Genomic DNA, 19,346 nt, shown 5'->3' on the forward strand with positions numbered 1-19,346 from the left:
CATTTCAGATTAAGAAGATGCCCTTCTGGACCTTGAGAGAAAATTATGTCTGCTTTGTGCTTCCCATAAGGCTGATAAATTGAGAACAACTGGTCCTCAATTTGGCTTTTTTTTCTAAGGATGTAAACTAGCTTTCATTTAAACAATTTTGCCCCCTTTCCCAAAGAGGTGGGCCCCAACATTTTTTAGGACCTGCTGAAAGTGGTTTGACCAACCACAGACAAGAGTGACATGTCACACATGGCAAATTCCTTCCCGATGAATTCCAAGACTAGTCTACCGCAAATTAGTTCTGGAAGAACAGTGCCCTCTGTTGACTGACAGCAGTCAGCAGATTTTCAGTTGACTTCACTGCAAAGATCTATATTCAGTTTCATTTCTTTGCTGTTGAAAGCCAATGCCAATCACAGGCTGTTAGAGAAATTCTGAATTCTTTCCCACTCACTTTTTCAATTTCAATTTCAACTTCATTTCTCTGTTGCCTTATGTTCTCTCATGCCGCACACTATACTATTGAAGCAATTGCTAGTTCTAACAAACATCACGTTAAAGAAACACAAATAAATGCAAAGAATTGTGGGTATGCAACAATAATCAATATTCATGTCACTGCATGCGCACATGTTATATTCTGTATCAACCCTCTATATCAGGTACACAAAATGGTTCAGGGTGACAGAAGCCCTCAGACAAAAAGGTAACAAAGAACTGCCTGGTGTGGCACGTTGGTGTTGGTGGAGGGTACTAGACATGTGACACAGAAACTGCCTTGGGAATTAGCCAAAGTGTTCCTACAGAACTGTACCTGTTATTTCCAGGCATGTATGTGTTAAAGAATAAAGCACACCAGTTCCATCGACTGGCAACTGCATTAAAAAAAAAAAATTCAATACATGCCATACTGCATGACATTTTTTGGCTTGTATGTGTGGCTCCGTGGAATAAGTGAGCACGTTAGCAAAGTAAGTGAAAGGAACTCGCACATGCAAAAGTTTGAAGTGTCTGCGTGCCAAGGAGAAAGACAAATCCACTAGATTTAGGGCAAGAATATTTGTCAAACCATAGAGAAAGAACGATGGTCCAAGGCCAAGATTTCCTCCAACCCTTCCACCCTAAAAAGACACTTCCCAGATAGAACACCAATGAAATGTACACTTATACATACATGTAGGCCTACAGTTTCAAACTTCTGCCAAACTTCCATTCACTAAACAGAAGCGGATCTACAGGGAGGTTGGGGGTTCCAACCCCCAACCCCCCCTCATTCAGCCCCGGACTTCATGGAACTACCAGTGAAATGATACAAAATGAGTAGGCCTACCCAAAAAAAAAAAAAATCCTGGAGGAAGACTGCAGCGTCCATCTATAGATAGAACAATTACATCGATTTTGGGTGGATCCCTGAGCAGGGCATCCCTTCAGTATGCCATTAATCCCCCCTTCCCCCTTTCCTGAAAGCTAGATCGTCCCTGCTAAAGACTCTAAATTTACAGAAACTCCTGCGCTGGGGGAATACTTAACAAAGAACACGTGGGACTGAGCATGACTGCAATAATGAAAAAAGCAGTAAACTCCCTTGACTTGAACTACTTTAGCATTTGGGGGTAAATGCACTAACCCTTATCTCCACAATTTTTATGTTGTGCTGTTATGGGCATCCAACACAGGATAGCACTCTAGTGGTTGCTGGGATTGAGTTTGTCTACCCTTTTTGTGACATGTACAACTCTCTTTCACAGGGTCAACATGGAGATCATATCCGAGTCACTTTTCAGTTTTATGGCAAAGTTAATTTGGGAATTTAGCAGAATTAACCTAGACCATCCTCACAGCCCATTCACACAAAATGGAAATCATTTCTTCAAACAACTAAACTTACCTGCAATTGCCTTTTTTTTAATACCAACTCAGCAATTAAAATACCAGAATAAGTACAATGACATTAATAAGCATATTTTAAGGCCAAGAAGTGTAGCCGGAGGGTGTTTAAAAAAGATCACCGTTTCAGGAAATAAAAAGGTTTCAAAGGACATAATGGTGCCTACGTGTACAAGCTTTACCTGCAAGAATGCATCCATTGTCCGCATCAGAAAGGATGACGGGAATTCCCTTAACCTCCCCAAACTTCATTTCAAATAGTTTGACCTCTTGGACAGTGTCAGAGAAAAGGCTATAATATGCTGTTGCAGTGAGATCAGAATAGACACGTAACAAGAGATGATAGAACGAATTGCGTTTGTTCATAAGAATCCAGTTTCAAACTTGCAAACACTACCACTAATCCCACTGGTAGTTAAAAATTAGCAGTGTGAAAAAAATTGTTTGTGACGGGAATTCCTTGAATTTTTTTTCAGTTGTTAACCGAGTACAAAACAAAATAGAATGTCTGGATTTTTTTGTCCACTCATCATAGGTTGGTTGTCAACCATAAAAAGCAATGTAAAATTTAACAACAGACCGATTGTGCCCACTAAGTCACGTTACCTATAGTGGGCATCAAACATTAAGAAACATGGGGTCCTCCCACAGCAAAGTGTGAGATGAGTGTTGTTTACCCAAAATGAAGCCGTTTTTTGGCATAGTGCTCAGTACATCAGTAGTCTGAGTAATTTACCAACTGTTGGCTTTAGCTTTGGTAAATTACACTGACGATGCTCTTTGCCATGGGATTACACCGTGTTTGTTGCTGTTTGATACAGACGATAGGTCACATGGCTTAGTGGATGCAATCTGCCTATCATTCACAAAAGTTCTGCAAAAAGATAAGGATAAAAAAGAAAGCAAATGAGCCCCAACAGAAACAAGAGACTTGACCAAAATTTGCACTTCGGGAAGACACAAATCAATTTGGGAAAAGTCATCTTTAATTTGGGGTTGGAAAAAGGTGCATGCTTGCAAATTGTAATAGTCAACAGTTAGAATCAGTCAATGTGCACACAAGTTTAAGGTATTTTACACACAATAAAGCCTTTTTCGTTTCCACTGCTTTGAACATTGTAAATCACAATTGCAAGTTATACAGAAAAATGCCACATGAGGGCGCTATTTACAAATCATGATACACACTTGCACGTGTAGCCCCAAGACAGCCTGATCAGGCCATGCTTGAAAACTGCTACATATATGACCAGCAGTAACACACAAGCCAAAGGAAAGTATCTTTCCATTGGTGTGCATGCCACTTATTATTATGGCAAAAACATGTCCAGAAAAGTTCAATTTAGGATGGAAAAAACAAGTCGTTTACTTAGAAAACACTTCAAATTTTTCAGACCAGTTCCATAGGGTTTATGCACAGGGTGTCAAGTGGCATCTTTTGAAATTAAAACAATAATAAACAGATCCTTGGGTGATAGGCTGAAAAAATGGCTACAATGAAAATAAAACAGTGCCAAGCCCCATCACAGGTCTAGTTAGCTTTCCTGCAAGAAAAGATTTTACAGGGCAACAGAAAAGCCCTCTCAAGGACTGTGATTGTTTTTAAAGGAGACCATTGAGCCAATCAATGATTCCCACATAGGCTTAAGACTACACTGTCAACAAGACATCTTAAGTTTGATAGACCCAAATGTCTTTTTTTCACGGGAGCAGTATTTCAGCGTTTCAAGGAAACGGATAAATAAAAACAAAGGGTGCCACTTAGTAACAGATGGGTCAAGGCTTGATTGGGGGGAGGTGTTGACATTATAAGGGAAGAGGTCAGTAACTCACAGCAAAGCAAAAGCAATCAACCTAACTAGTTTGGGCAATGACCATATACCAGGCGTTAATATCTGTTAAGTTCAAGGACATGGACCAATTTTGAACAAGTTGGATAAAACATACCAGTCCAACTGCCTGCTCCCTACAGATTTGGGGGGAAACCTGGGGACAGATAAAGGCAAAATGGAAGAGGCTAGACATCCAAAAAGAAACTTGAAGAACATACATAAGCTTGAATATCTTATGCAAGTATAGGTCTAGTCAACACCTGTTACAAGTGATTTGCAAAACACTCACAGCTAAAATCCTCACCTCTCGTGCATTTACCTTAATGGGATCTAAAACCCAAATGTCATAAGTACCATGATACCACTGTGAAAACTCCCTTCTGAACTCTGTTCTCTGTGACTGTCACAACAGAGTCCAAGTTCAAGTGGGACTGAGTTCACTGTTAATGAAAAAACCACTCTAGAGGTTTTGACAACTTGTACTGTCAATTTTTTTTGGGGGGGGGTCGGTTGTTCTCTACCTGACTGATTCCCAACAACAGCAAACAAAGCGTGCCTCTCAAGGGGTCTTTCGGGACCAATGGCACTCCCTTCGATCCCTAGGTCATTAACAGTTCCCCCTGCTGACTTTTTCAAAACCTTTTCTCCCTAAATTTTCTACAGTTTTTAATGTCATGAAAACGAAATTGCCCTCTTAGTATTTATTTTTAGAACACCAGCAGGAACAAAAATCTGCCTGATGAGTTCAGGCTTTGGATGATGGATGATACAAGGAGTGGCATTCCTTAAGGTTTCTATTGGGTGGCGAGAGGGGGGAGACAGGTGTTGAAGTTAAGAATGTTGACCAGTATTTGGTAGGAAAGGGAACTTTGCTACATTTTCAAGTTAGGGTGTTATTTGTTGATTTATTTAAGGCTTTGAAACACACAACCAGATAAATTTTAAGCATGAAGGTATTTTTCAATTGTATGCAAACTGCAAATCACAACAGTGAGCAAGCACCAACAACTTTGGCAAATGCAATTGTTTTAGGGATTTGGATTAATCCAAAAGTCTAGAAGTTCTGCAGCCAATGTAACAAAAATGTGCACAACTCAAACACCTGCTGCCCAACATGAAAGAACTGATTTTGCAAAACTATGGCCCACTATGGAGTACTAAAGTGAGCACATCATGCACACACTTATGTGTGCCAAAGGCAGAAGCGCAAGAACCAGAATGTGGACCAACACACATGTGTACTCAATTCATTTGTAATGTACTTCTTGGTTTAAAATGACGTTACACTTTGGTACTCTATACAACGTTTTTAAATTCAAATAATGCCAATGAAGATAACCTAGTGCAGTTGCTATTTGTGTACATTACATAGATAAATTAATACCAGACACAAACAATCTTTGGAGTAGCTCCACTGGCAATTTCACAAACTATTTTGTCTTCAATACGTCTCGAGAAAGGGGCAGCAATTCTTGAAATCCCCCAGCAGGGAAACCAGCATTCTGGTTATTATCAAGTTGAACAGTAATGGGCTTTACATGAACTCATTCATTTTTGATAAATACACTGTTACTTAAACCACCACATAGACACTGTACAAATTACAGCACTTTGAAGCAAAAAGGGTGAAGTGGAATTAGACAGGGTGCCATAACACGTACAACTTTCACATGGGAAAGTTGTGGAATGCAAATTATGCCAACTCATGAAGTTTCATGATATCGGAAGCTAGTAAACAAAGGCCCTCTTAAAATAAGAAAATATAGACACAAATCAAGATTTTAAGAAGTTGTTTTTGTACAACATCAAAGAGAGGATTCTGGTCCAAAATGAAAGGAGACATGATTTTTAAAACCTGCATACAGTTTCACTGCTTTATTGAGGCAAATTAATGAGATACATATACACAGATTACACTGCACATGTTATTGAGGCCATGATGCAGGTATTCTGGTTCTAAGGGACTACCATGGACATATCAAGTACCGGTAGGGTAATCCGAAAACTGTGAGTCGTTATGTTAAAGTTACTTATTTGGCTACTTGAATGCTGTTAGTATTTTTGGAATCACTTATGACAAAATGTGTTCGAGAGTTAAGATATGAAACAAGCCACCTTCCTGAATGAAGCTTTTACAGCTGCTCCTTTGAAATCCGTGATGCTAAGACGTTCACTACCAGATGGACACAAAGAAGGTTAACTAATGGAAGCCGATACACCGTGCTTTGTGATGCAACTGCACTGACAGTGCCCAACTTTGGCATACTTGTGTTTCAGATGACCTCGCACATTCTGTACAAGGGTGCATCACACACACCTTAACTTTGAACGTGTAGCCCTAAAGGTAGACTAACTATCATGACTCCACTCAAGAGGCTGTGAATGTGTCAACAGCTACTGATGTCATCAAAACAATGCTATTTTGCATGTTATTTTCTGCTATACCAAGGGCTGCAAGTAGGTTTTTATAGTGTCATTAGGCAACTAGAATGATAAGCCATTTATACTGAGGTGGCAAGAATGTGGTGGCACAATGCTGGAAGACAGGTGGTGCATGTTCCTAATGTGCCTCTGCGACAAACAGGTGCAGCGACCTGCCAAATACATGTACATGTCCATGTCAAGCTTAAGAATGCGAGTGTAAGTGCAGTGCCGCCGCAGTTACGGCATCTCCTGTGATTCAAGAACGCTTGATACTAGGCACATCAATACATGACATGCATCAGTGTTCTGCAGTTACATACAAGAATGCTTGATCACTGTGTACATGTATTTTACCAACAAGCATGTCACCATTATTTTTATCACTCATGTTAAAAAATACATGTAGCATATAAATACCTGGTGCATCTCACATCAGTTTCTTAGAAACTTATGGTTAAAATTTAAACTGATTAAAGCAGAACGTACATACTGATTGTGCTTGGTGATAAATTGCGATGCATTTCCCTAAAATTGAAGGGAAAAAGTAAGTCTTTAACCTGCTTTGACCAATATAAATATACTTGAAAAACATTGTCATTTTTCAAAGAAAGAAAACGGTCTTTGAAATCAATAAAAGAAATTCCTAATTTGGTCCAAAATAATCTCAGTAAATAAAACACAGTACAACAATTGTTTTTCCAAAATGTACACATTTATATATGAAGTCTTGATAAAATAAAATGCTTCAATAATACTACATAAGTCATATGTCTTTGCAATAGCAGAGGTTTCTGTTGTTTCTTGTCAGGGTTTCCATGGTCTTAAGTACCAAGGTGAACTGAAGAAGTATATAATGTACAACACATTTGGAATAAATTACCACTGCAAGATTGGACAGGATCATACATTTCTCCATGCAATATTACTCCAATTTTCGCAGACTGACAGTTGTAATCTTTGTCACTGAATACGGATTTGCATTTGGCATACATGCAATGTACAGCAGACGTGGACTCAGAGACATTTTTTTCATTATCGGGCTGTGTCCAAAAATTTACGGCTGTGGCTGGTAGTCACACATGTTATTGAGGGAAGTAAGCCTCAGCCAGTGGCTTCCATAGGCACACACGTCATTGCTAGCCACAGCCCCCAACATTTGGGAAGAGCATGGAGCCATAGGCAGAGCCTGTAATGGCACCAGGTTTACTGCATATATGAGTTTAATGCAGGAACAGTGGATATAAGTGCTAGGGCTGTGACAAATATCCGATTATTCGATCGATTATAAATTATCTGAATTTGAATATTAAAATGTAAAATTCAAGACAAGGAAGGGAGAATTTCCTTTTGTTTTACATGAGACTAATTGCACTATGGAGGCTTGTTTCATGCAGATTCAAATTGAAAGCCACAGAAATCTTACCAAGATTCAGAGAGCAAATTATTCATTAAAAAATTTAAAAGGACTGGAAATGTTCAACAGGACAAGAAGTATTGTTCGTCTCTTAAATCCTGCTACATGTAAATTGTGGCTGGAGATATACTCCTAGACATAAAAAGCTATCATAATGATTATAATGTATGATCGTGTGTGCTATTGCAACTGATATTTTGTATGGCTTGTTCATTAACAATCTGCTGGATATTCAGATATTCGATTGAATTGAAGGTTGAATATTCAAATAGTGAATTATTCGAATTGACTCAGCCCTAATCAATGCATATACATGTACATAGCCATTAATGAGAGCAACAAGGGTAGGTCATGGTGCATGTGCACATGGTGCAAGACAGGACTTCTACAATTTTCCTCTTGATAAGTACAATCTTGATACGCCTGCCGTGTCTCTAAGTAAGGGTCAAGCACACACAGCACCAATGGCTTCCATTATCTATCATATCTTTCTGTTTGTCTCCATTGCACACGGTCCACATTCTCACAAAAACGGCATCAGAAGCAGAGTGTTACCAACGTTTCCGATGATATACCAGTATGATAAACATGAGCACATCAGTCCATGTCCTTTGTAAATCATCGCAAAAATTCCACATCAATAAACTGTTCAGAGATTGTTACTTATGGCACAAGATGATTCCAAAGTCTGTTAGAGTAGCTATTGCAGTTCAGCTGTATCAGCAGCCATGGTTTGAGTATCCAAGAGCAAAAGGAACAGTACAATACTCTGTTCTATGGCCAACAAAATGGTGGCTGGAGAGGAGGCCATCATCTTCCCATAATGCACTGCTGTCCTCTACATGCGTCAGACATGATTTTTCCCACACTGAAAACAGCCATCAAGAAAGGATTCTACAGATATTTCTTGACTGTTGAGGGTCTTCTGTCTTCCGTTCAATAGTTTTTAAAATATATTTTGGTTACAACTGGAATACTGCCAAAAACTCTGTAGAATCCTCTTCTTAATGGCAGGACGACATGAAAAATTGGAAAGAGCCCACCTGGAACTGTTGATCGTAGCATGGCTGCCAACCTCTGACCTTGCAATCTCAGCAGATCCATACCCACAATGCATTGCAGACACTCCCATGATGCACTGCAGTAGTTGCCAATTTCGGCATGGAATGCACAAAAATGCAGCTGCCACAGTTTGTCCCTTTATTTATGCAAGCTTTCGCTGGGCATCCCAGCTCAGAGGTCAAGACCCTGGGGTCATAGGTGCAGATGTTTCATGTGTGGGTGGTTCCGCAATGCAAGCATTAGTTCTTCCTCGGTAGGCTCAATGAGTGCATCTCTGTGACCAGGAAGGCAACAACCAACAATTAACTCAATCCTGAAGGATTTACACTTGACATCCTGTGGCAACGACCCATTTAATACACTGTCATTCTCTAATCCTATTAACACTAATGCTATCTACAGCTACTTTAATCTACAGCCTTTTCTGTTATTACAGACTTCAATTCTTTCACTTTAAAGAGATTCAGCATAATAAGAATGAATTTACCTAAGATTTATAATACAAACATACAGATCTTAATTAAAGTTGAAACCGAATTTCTTTTGGGTACACACCACTCCTATGAAGGATTTTTCAAACTCTTTGAGTCATTCCCGGTCTCAGCTCCAAGACCTTCACACTCTTCCTTTTCAGATTAATTCAAACAGAGGGCGCTATATTTTGGTTCCTCTTCTGACTTCAAGCACCCTCTGACAGTTATGGTTCGTGATCGGGAGAATAAACTACAGGAGCACAGGGAGGTCTTGGAACCAAGATTTGGAACCAAGACTACATGTATGTCTTGCCTAGTCTTCCAATCAGGCATAAGAATCCTGCATGGAATTGCCGGAGCACTCACCTGAACATGTTGTGAACCGACATCTGGTAGCTTGGCTGACTGTTGGGATCCCCTGAAGCTTGCTGTTGCTGCTCCCGATCCCATTTGGTGATGAAATTCTGGAGGGACCAAAACACAAAGATGAAAGGGAGTAACACGTCAAATTACCAATGGTGCTGTACCACAACACATTTTTGGTCACAATCGAGGATTTTCAAAATCAAATACAAATTTGGCTGCTGAGATCATGCGCACATTTTGAAAACAATTTTATGAAACTGTGAGGTACCATTTTGGTGCCTAACAGACAGTGCTTAAGTGAAAATAGTGGAAAGAAATCTGAGAATGAAAATCCTGTGTCCCATACACTCTGGCCCTGCTCTTGGCTGTGACAAGGAAAAAAAATCTGGAACCTTTAGAATTAGCAGCAGAAGAATTTAACTTGGAGATAATTTCACTACAAAGGTACATATACATGTAGCATGGGAAAACTCACCTCGAGGATGAGGGCAGTAAACACATTTAGGCAGACCAGAACAGACACGAAGTACCAGGCTATGAAAAATAAATGGGACCACCTGCATGAGAGAGGAAATTAAATCCAAACATTCAAAACCAAATTAGGCTGCTGAATGTTTTTGAGCCACTTCAGGCTGGACGAAGTTTAAACGTGATCAGGCCATCTGCATCCACTCTGAACAGGAACAAGAGAGGGTATGGTTTTTCACAGAATCAGTGGTCTTTTGACTGAACTCAACAGGTAAGCGCTTAACTTTTTTATGCGCATTCGGAGCAGTACATGCTGATAGGAAGCACAACCACTTTCTATTCTAACATACGGGCCTCTGCATGAGCACCAGGAGAGTGCACGCATCCATGTGGGAAAACTTCCTACCAGCTCGTCTCTGCTTTGCCGGTGAAGGTGCACTTTAACTTGGGGTGATACACAGACATGGCTGATGGGTTGTACTGCCACGTGTGCCCTGATGGCTGATGCTTGAGCACATGCTAATCCCCAATTTGGTTTGTGCATGTACGAACACACAAAGTCTTAGAAGTCTACGGAGGCAGACCTGACATTGAACTTGAACTTGGCTGTTCCACATGAAACACTGTGATAATAAGAGTCTTGAAAAATACGAGGTCACAGTAACAAATACTGCATGAATTTTGTTCAAAAGACTCTTACGTACGAGTTGTTTGGAGGTATTCGGCTGTATATGTAAGTATCTGGCCTATTTTGAAAGTGGAAAGTTTCTGCCGAAACGGTACAGTCTACAAGTGAGGCACATTTTGGAGAAAAATAAGGCTCTAGCTTGCTGCCAGCTAGTGAAAGGCAAAACAACCCCATAACAGATTTGCCATTAAAAATCTCAATCCGTCAGGGTTCACACAGAAAATCTAAAACTATATTCCAGGACTTCTCCATGACCTTCCATCAAAAAAAGAACCCTTGCATGATTTTTGACGACTCTTCAGGACAACTTTTTTCCCCAGGATTTTTCAGAATTTTCTCTGACCATGGGAACCCCGTAATTATTCCACAAAATCAATGGAACTTCACTTTTTTTATGAATCAAAGGGCAAAACACCAGGAATACACCTACTGATTGACTTTTGGAAACTTACCTGCTTGTTACGTTAGCATACTCCTTCAGAAACACGTGCCAGTTATTGACAACCATGATATCAAAGAGAACCACCAATGCAGCCTGCAAGACAAAAAAACAAAAAAACCCGGAAGGACATCATTCTAAGAACTGAATACACATGCTGTTAGGAAAATACTCAGTTTTGTAAGATCAGCGTACAGTCCAAACCATTGAATTCTGAAAAAGAAATCTGCACGTGAATTTATAAAGGCCTGGCATTCAGAAAAACCATCAAGATCCAGATTTCTGTCTGACAGATGGTACAATTCTGAAATCAGAGCCTCCCTGATTGCTAAAGAGAGAAGTCGTTGGAACCATTTCAAATTGGTGCCTGGCGTACGCACTTGACCACCCACTCCAGCAGAAACTGGTCCCATGTGCTAAGCAAAACCTGTGCCAATTTGAGCACAACCTTTGCGCACACTTGGTCTGTCCCCCATCAAACTGCCACCCCTTGTTCCTCCACAGTGCGGTCACAGCAATGAAGTTCCCACATCCTTAACACACAAAAAAATCAACAGTGCCCCACGAAATACATAAAAACTAAATAAGGACTCCCTCTGAGGTAAAAGGAACCTGATTTCAGGAAGGATGGGGGCAAATTTCAAACACCACTGAATATGAGATTGAGAAATTGTAGTTACATGGTACATCATCCTTGACATGTGTCCTGATCATGTGGTGACACCAGGTATCTGATGTGTTTAGTTTTGCATTTATTAACCTGACTATGCCGATCCAACACCAGGACAGGAAATTAGGGTTGCCCCTGCAAGTAGTACTGAGTGAATAAAAAGCCCTTGTGGCAAGGTTCATTGCTTGTGAATACATCTATCCCCAAGCTGGGTTCCAATCCACACTTAGGAGATTCTAGCCATCACTACAAATGAGTCCAACACCTCAACTACTTCAAGGATCCAGATGGCAAACTTTGCAAAGGTAGCCAAGGTTTGAGCTGCATGCACATTTTTTGCAGTTCCTTACTTTTTTGCATTTAACAGTGTGACTACGATGTTTACCTAATGCTTACCTTTGAAAAATATCAACTTCTGAGATATGATACAAGAAAGTCTTAAATTAGATTATCCATTAGAGCAACGTATGCATTTTCCTCACTCTCTTAAACAATGACATCACTGCTGTTCAGGCTTCATTAACATTTTGATTCTTCATGTTGTATCATATTTGAATGTCACGTTTGTGGTCACTTAGGCTGGCAAAAGGCTCTACTATACTTTGAACTGAAACTAAATATTTGGGCTAGCCCCGAGGACTGAGGGCAGCATTAATCTGCTTCCACGCATTCAGGTCACACCAACAGCCCTATTTCTAATTGTTGCCCTCAATGCAAATTATTTGATATGGCTCCATTTCACTGAAGTGCAGAATGAGTACAAACCATCTGCAAGCACGATGTCAAAGGGAAAATTAGAGCCCTCCAATTAATTTATGCACAGAACTCATCCATTCACAGACCATTCCACCTCAGAAACATTGAGAGTTGGCTCAAACTGTTCACTCTGAGCACTTCTTGCTGGAAAGACCATTCTGCAGTTGGTCAAGTTGGCTGCACCTTCGACATGTGGCTCAAGTATCATCTTTTTCATTGTGAAATCTGTTTGATCTCAGTGCCAACTTGTTCCCAACTTTTTCTTATCAATCATCCCACTTTGCATTTTGCCAATACTGATATGAATAGCAAGGACTATATGTTGAATGCTTGAACAAAGGCATGAAAGAAAGTCAGTGATTCAACAGGGAATCGAGGCCGTGATCTGGCCAGAATCTCCTACACTTCAGTATACAGATTAGCCATCGGAGTAGAAACGTTATCTTACTTGCGGTGGAAACAGACAGTACATACTACCATGGGTGCAGGTGTTTCATCTGGTGAATGCAGGCCTGAAGACGTTTACAATGTCAGCGAGGAGAGCATCTCTCTCTGGCTCTTCACTCCTGTGGATACCACTATCATTACCATAGTCTTACCCATCATTCTAAGCCTTGGCATCATCAACAACACTATCTTTCTCTATGTCGTGTTCCGCATTCCTAAAATGCGATCTGACGCCAACCTGTACCTGGCAGCCCTAGCATTGGCAAACCTTTTAAACGTCACTATGAACTCTTACACGGCGTCCCCCGTTGTATTCCACTGGCTGCTTTCCAGTTTGGCCGAGTGCATTAGTTATTGGATGGCAGTGCCTGCCTGTTACTATGCATCCACAGCACTGGTGCCCGCAGGGTCGTACGAAAGGTACTTGGCCCTGTGCAAGCCGATGAAACATCTCCGAATTCGTGGACAAAAACGAACCTGTAAAATGATTGCCATCTGCTGGCTGATAGGGCTTGTGTAGGCAGTTCCAAGAGGGGCATTCAGTTCGGTAATCTACCAAGAAAGGTGTGTCTTCTGGCCAGATGACGACATATTTCCATCAAAAATTTCATTCTGCCACAATTTAGAATGAAATGCAGCATACTACAGTGACTAAGTAACATCCCTCGCCTGGTTTATTACCATGATGACCAACATGTACATGTATGTCAAAATCATACTGAAATTGCACCAACGGAAGGGCATTAACCTTGGAATGCAAAGACAGCAGAAGGCAATTCAGATCCGAAACTAGGTGGCCAAGATGCTGATGGTCAATGGTGTTGTGTTCTTCCTGTGCCAGACACCCAGTCCATTCCTATATTTTAGCGACTGGATCTGCCTCTTGGCCAAAATCCAGAATCCTATCCTAACAGCTCTGGGGAACAATAACTTATGGTTGATCGGAATTCCCGAGATGATCAACGGCATCGTGAATCCTCTGATTTACAGCGCAGTCAGTGCACAGTACCGGGATGCGATGATCCAAGCATTATGTTGTCGCAAGGATGAGGCCAGAGGACAGGGATGTGCCCTTCCACATGCTGCTGGCACAGCAAATGGCAGCCAAGTCACTATTCAAAACCCTGCTTGTAATGGTCCAGCTATTAACAACAATCAATGCAACCATGTTTATGAAACTCGACTTTGAATAGAGAAAATCCAACTTGTCTAAACGCCAACAAAGAACACCACAACAACAGGTAAAAAAAATGCAAAAGATCACTTTATTTTCCAGTTGTCATCAGTGAAGAAACACCACATATCTGTCTATTTTGGTTTGACTTTTCAATATTTCCCAAATATTAGTATGTTTTAATTAGCCAGAGTTAAGATTTCTAATGCAAATTCTTTTCGTTTGTACACATTCAGTTGTAGTACATTCTTATATTTAGACTCACATATGGCAGACATTCTTCAGCTGGGAGGGTCTCCTTGCCTGTGGTTCTTTGAGTGTGTATGGCTATACATCTCAAACTCTTTGAGTTCACCAGGCACAAAGACCAATACCATGCTTCTAAGGGCCCTGACTGCTGTAAGATTGTATCAAGTTTGATTTACATCAAACAAACTGTATTGCTTGTCATTACCCTGCTTGAACAATCTAGCTCCAACTTTTGATAGGTAAGCTGCAACTAGATCCAAGACAGCCTCCTGCAGAAACAAAGCAATCATTGGGTAATCACTTATCCCAGATAAGTGGGTAACTGACTCTAGTGGATCTGCCCAGGTCAGCTTGAGTGATAATTGATCATAAAGTAAGTACATTGTACAACATGGTCAAGTGAATGGCTGGAAGGTCAGTGATCACAGATAAGTTCCATAGGTGAAATGGTATGTGGATGTTTTTGCTTGACAAACGTCTGATTTAAAGCCTACCTCCAAGGAGAAATTTTTGTAAGAAGAAAAAGAAGTTCGTAAAACCAAACAGTGTAATTTGACATTTTAGTTTGCAGGATGAAAAGGAATCCAAACCAAGGGGTTTACCATAATTCCATGACTGCAGTCAGATGTAAAAGCAACTGCTTTGTTAGAGAATGAAATTATTTTGGAGGATCACTCTCTTGTCATGTGACCAGAATGTGGAAATGTTTAAGCTGTTCAATTGATTAACCAGAGAAAGATCATATCAGGTTTTCTACAAGGCTGATGCAACCCATAGACTCTGATATTTTAATACATCATTTCATGGAAATTATTTACCCATGTGAGATGAGAATCCACTATCACGACTGGTTAATTTCCTTACCACTTTCAAGTCAGAAAGGATTCGGGTAGCAGAGGTATCACCTTTTATCCTGATGGAGATATTCTGGGAAAAGGTAACTTTTCAGGTCTAAAGACAGTTTCTGTGGAAATGAAATTACTGATTACTTCACATGTCAGTGTAGGGTACTGGTTAGAAGATTTGAGGGGCTTCAACACTGCTCTGCTAATCTGCAATCAGCAACAGTCAAATGTGACAAATAGCGCTGGCTGGAATTCAAAAAGTATCATGGAAAGATAACGTTCAGGATCTGAGCACACACATCATTGATAGCATTTTAGAAGAGAGCCCAGATATATACTTATATACAGGAAGTCGTGGACTATGCAGGGTCAATCACAAAATGGTACACAGCCTCCTTGAAAAGATGGTACATTCACTCTCATTGGGTTTAGAGAGTACCATCTGCCAAAAGCCATCAACTTATTTTTACTTATTTACCAGTACTACAATGTACTACATGTACCTGAACTGGGCAACCGATCTATTTTAAATTAGATCAGTGCTCTGAAATATGTGATTGCTGAGCTTTTGGTAACCGAGCACCTTCTTCAAGGCAAGCAGATCTGCTTGCCCTGAAGAAGGTACTTAGTTACCAAAAGCTCAGCAATCAAGTAATTCAGAGCACTGATTTGATATTATATTCCTGCCGATATTCTGATCACGATGCTATGCAGCCCTCCCATATTTCTCTATTTTAAATTAGATCTGGGCAAGAATGAGGGTCTAAAATCAAGAGCCCTAGTTCCACCGTGGTGCTTGATCCCCATCAATCAACACGGCTCAATTTCTGAGACGAAAAAGACAAAAGTATTATTCGCAAGCACGAGTTGGAATTAGATATTAAATACACCAAATTAAGTTATGCACTTCACAAATTAATTTGCACAGCTAATGGATCTTCTCCCTTTCTCCCTTTCCCCTGAAAACTGAACAGTTGGTTCAAATAATTTAATTAGAGAGAACTTGAGCTGTTTGTCAAGTCGGCTGTAATAATTCCGCCTCTCAACTGCAACCTATTGACTGACGATGGGCCTCCTCCTTTCCCCCTTCCTTTTGATAATCATCATGTTTGCCATTTTATGATTACTGAGTCATGCTTTTGTCAGTCTCTACAATACTGATAACTTATAAAGATTCGGGCATCAATCACATTTTAATTTTTATAAATTTTGTACTTTAAAGCATCAGGGTAGCATTTGCAGTCACTTTGGCTGCAAAAAAATGATCTGTTTTAAATCTGCTTCCAGGCCTCATGATCACGTCCAAAGCCCCAGCTTAACCGTGGGAATCAATTCAAAAATGTTCAACTTCAGCGTCGTAAAGAATGAGTACACAATTGGAAAGCACAATGAGAAATGAACTATAAATCCAATCACCAAAATTAACTTAAAACATTTAATGGATGACTTAGCTTAGTTAATGGATCACTTTGTATGGAGTGGTGCAAGGGTTTGTGATGTGCTATGTCATGGAAAACTGCATAGCTGATTAGGGTATAAAACATCCAAACTCAGCACTTCCAGCAGGAAACACTGTTCTGCTGTTGGTCAACTGGGCTCCATCTTCTGCTACCACCTTGCTGGTTAAGTGCCACATTCTCATCGTGAAATCTTGAATCTCCCCTGTAACCTCTGACGAACAACATCGTGCTTTCAACTTAAAGCAGTAAAGGGGACAGTGGAATATCACCTTGCATGACTGCAGATGACTTTGCCTGTGACCACTTGGACAAAATCTTGAGGGAAGGCCAGCGATTCACAAAGAACATCAATTGAAATACACATTAACCCTAACCCCCAAGGGTGTATGTAAAATTGTTTTGAAATTGGAAGATTTGGGACTGTTAGGGTTAAATAGGAAAGTGGGCAAGACAGTTTACTTGTATTCCTATTGAAAGGTATACAACATGGGTGCCGGTGTGACATCTGGTGAATGCAGCCCTCAAGAAACTCACAACATCAGTGAGGAGGACGTCTCTGACTGGCTTTTCACTCCTGTGGATACCACTGTCATTACCATAGTCTTGCCCATCATTCTAAGCCTCGGCGTCATCAATAACACTGCCTTTCTCTATGTAGTGTTCCGCATTCCCAAAATGCGATCTGACACCAACCTGTATTTGGCAGCCCTGGCACTGGCTGACCTTGTGCACGTCTCAATGAGCTCTCTGTGCCAAATCACTCGCTACAAAGCATCCAACGTGTCAAATCACTGGCCATTTGACAACTCGGCAGACTGTCTCAGTTTCTGGACAATTATTAATATGTGCTTCTTTACATCCATCGCACTAGTAACTGCAGTTTCCTATGAGAAATACCTGGGATTGTGCCACCCAATGAGACATCTCAAAATTCGTGGGCGGAAGAGAACCTGCAAAATTATAGCTGTCTGCTGGCTGACAGGACTTGTATTTTCAGTTCCAACTGGGACTATTCTTTTAGGAAGGCACCATGTCACTTGTCTCCAATGGCCAAATGACGAAAAATATCAAGCATTCCCATCTGCATACTCAAACTGCAACAGTTTAGACCCAAATGTCCTATACTATGCCTATCCATTAACATGCATTGCCTGGCTTGTCTCCATGGTGGCCAACTTGTACATGTATGTGAAGATACTGCGTAAGTTGAATAAACGGAAAGGTCTTTATAGCCAAGGCATGCAAAGGGTACAGAAGGCAATTCAGATCCGAAACCATGTAGCCAAGATGCTGATTGTCAATGGAGTTGTATTTTTCCTCTGCCAGACATCCAGTCCTGTTTTGGCTTTCATTAACTGGATCTGCATTTTAACCAACAACCCGAATCATTTCAGGGATGCTACAAGGACAACTCAAAAATGGATTGTTGCTATTCCAGAGCTGATCAACACTATAGTGAATCCCCTCATTTATGGAGTGGTTAACTCACAATATCGGACTGCAATGGTTCAAGCCTTTCATTGCTGCAAGGATCAGGTCAAACGAAAGGAATATGTTATTTCACAAAACAATGCTGGTGTAGCAAATCGAGGCAATGCAACTATCCAAACCCGCACTCATCGCGGCTCCTGTAACAACTACCCAAACAACTGTCTTCATGAAACCCCAATTTAATTTAACAGTGAAAATCAAACTTTGCCTAAAGTGCATCAAACTCTACCTCAACAACTGGCCTTGCAAAGCGTACAGGATACTGATCTGATTTTCTTCTCCAGCAGTCATCGCTAAGGAGACCTCTTAACCAGTTTACCCCACCATCGAATGTCTAACGAAACCAAACTAGTCTTGCTCACTATGTTATTCCAGTAAGATACAGATGGTATCGCTTATTGAGATCTAAGGTCTTTGAGTGTACAGTTAAAAACAAATAATTTTCAATTCCTGTAAACAGAGAAACTGACTATAATAGATATGTATTTACCGGTACCTATGTTTTGGTCAATGTGAAGCTTCTATTAATGAACATCACTGATTTTAATATACAGACCTGTTGCTGTGATAGACTTCAATTTTTTTCGGGATGATTCCACATTGGTCCTATTTTTCATGTTGGATTCTACTACCGCTGTCCTTTCGTTTTAAGGTGTGCGATCGCACTCCCACGGCATCACACGCCTAAAAGCTTCCTGAGAAGTGCAAATAATTGCACGCCTGAAACCATCCGTACCGCACTCCTTGGCGTAAGTTTACTTTAAAATTATACTTTGCCATTTGTGAGAAAAGTGAAACAAAGAGAAATCAAACATTAGGCCTACCTAACAGTTAGTGAAGACAGAATCATTTTTGATTCTCCCTGCGAAACAGTTTTGCATGACAGCTCTGTCAGTGTACAATCGTTCAGCACACGCACGTCGCACAGCGCTGCAGCAACCGTTGCTGCATGTGTAATGCTACATACACCAGACTGTACATGGCTTTACGAGCTTGTAAACGTCACACGCAGTGCCACGAAGTCACACCACTTCTCAGTCAAATTTTTCCAATGAATTCCCTGATTCTCCCAAGTATTTCATGGAGATGTCTGTACTGTAAGTTTTTCCGATCACAACAACGGCATTTTTCGGAAAAAATATCTGGGCTTTTACTCCCATCTGCACAAAATAATCTCCAGAAGTCAACAAGCTTTCATGACGCAGTCGCA

The 19,346-nt window shown here is 40.6% G+C and overlaps 1 protein-coding gene and 1 pseudogene across 3 annotated transcripts in view; one reads left to right on the plus strand and one right to left on the minus strand.

Annotated features, from left to right (window-relative positions):
* Positions 1 to 2,842: 2,842 nt before the first annotated feature.
* The window catches only part of LOC110991028 (two pore channel protein 2-like), a 61,144-nt gene continuing 44,640 nt past the window's right edge, over positions 2,843 to 19,346 (minus strand). For 2 of the 3 annotated variants that reach the window (XM_022256108.2, XM_022256107.2), the window contains 4 exons: positions 11,058 to 11,140; positions 9,925 to 10,006; positions 9,450 to 9,547; positions 2,843 to 8,884 (listed from right to left, as the gene is read on the minus strand). In XM_022256108.2, the coding sequence (XP_022111800.2) occupies positions 8,803 to 8,884; positions 9,450 to 9,547; positions 9,925 to 10,006; positions 11,058 to 11,140 (345 nt within the window). In that variant the 3' untranslated portion in view covers positions 2,843 to 8,802. Of the gene's footprint in view, positions 8,885 to 9,449; positions 9,548 to 9,924; positions 10,007 to 11,057; positions 11,141 to 19,346 lie in introns of those variants that run through there. The other variant, XR_015424623.1, reaches the window with a different exon arrangement.
* LOC147799694 (kappa-type opioid receptor-like) lies at positions 12,949 to 14,106 on the plus strand (annotated as a pseudogene).

This window comes from Acanthaster planci, linkage group LG03, assembly GCF_054643075.1.
Source record: "Acanthaster planci isolate LZ-2023a linkage group LG03, COTS_SCS, whole genome shotgun sequence".
Lineage (NCBI taxonomy): Eukaryota > Metazoa > Echinodermata > Asteroidea > Valvatida > Acanthasteridae > Acanthaster > Acanthaster planci.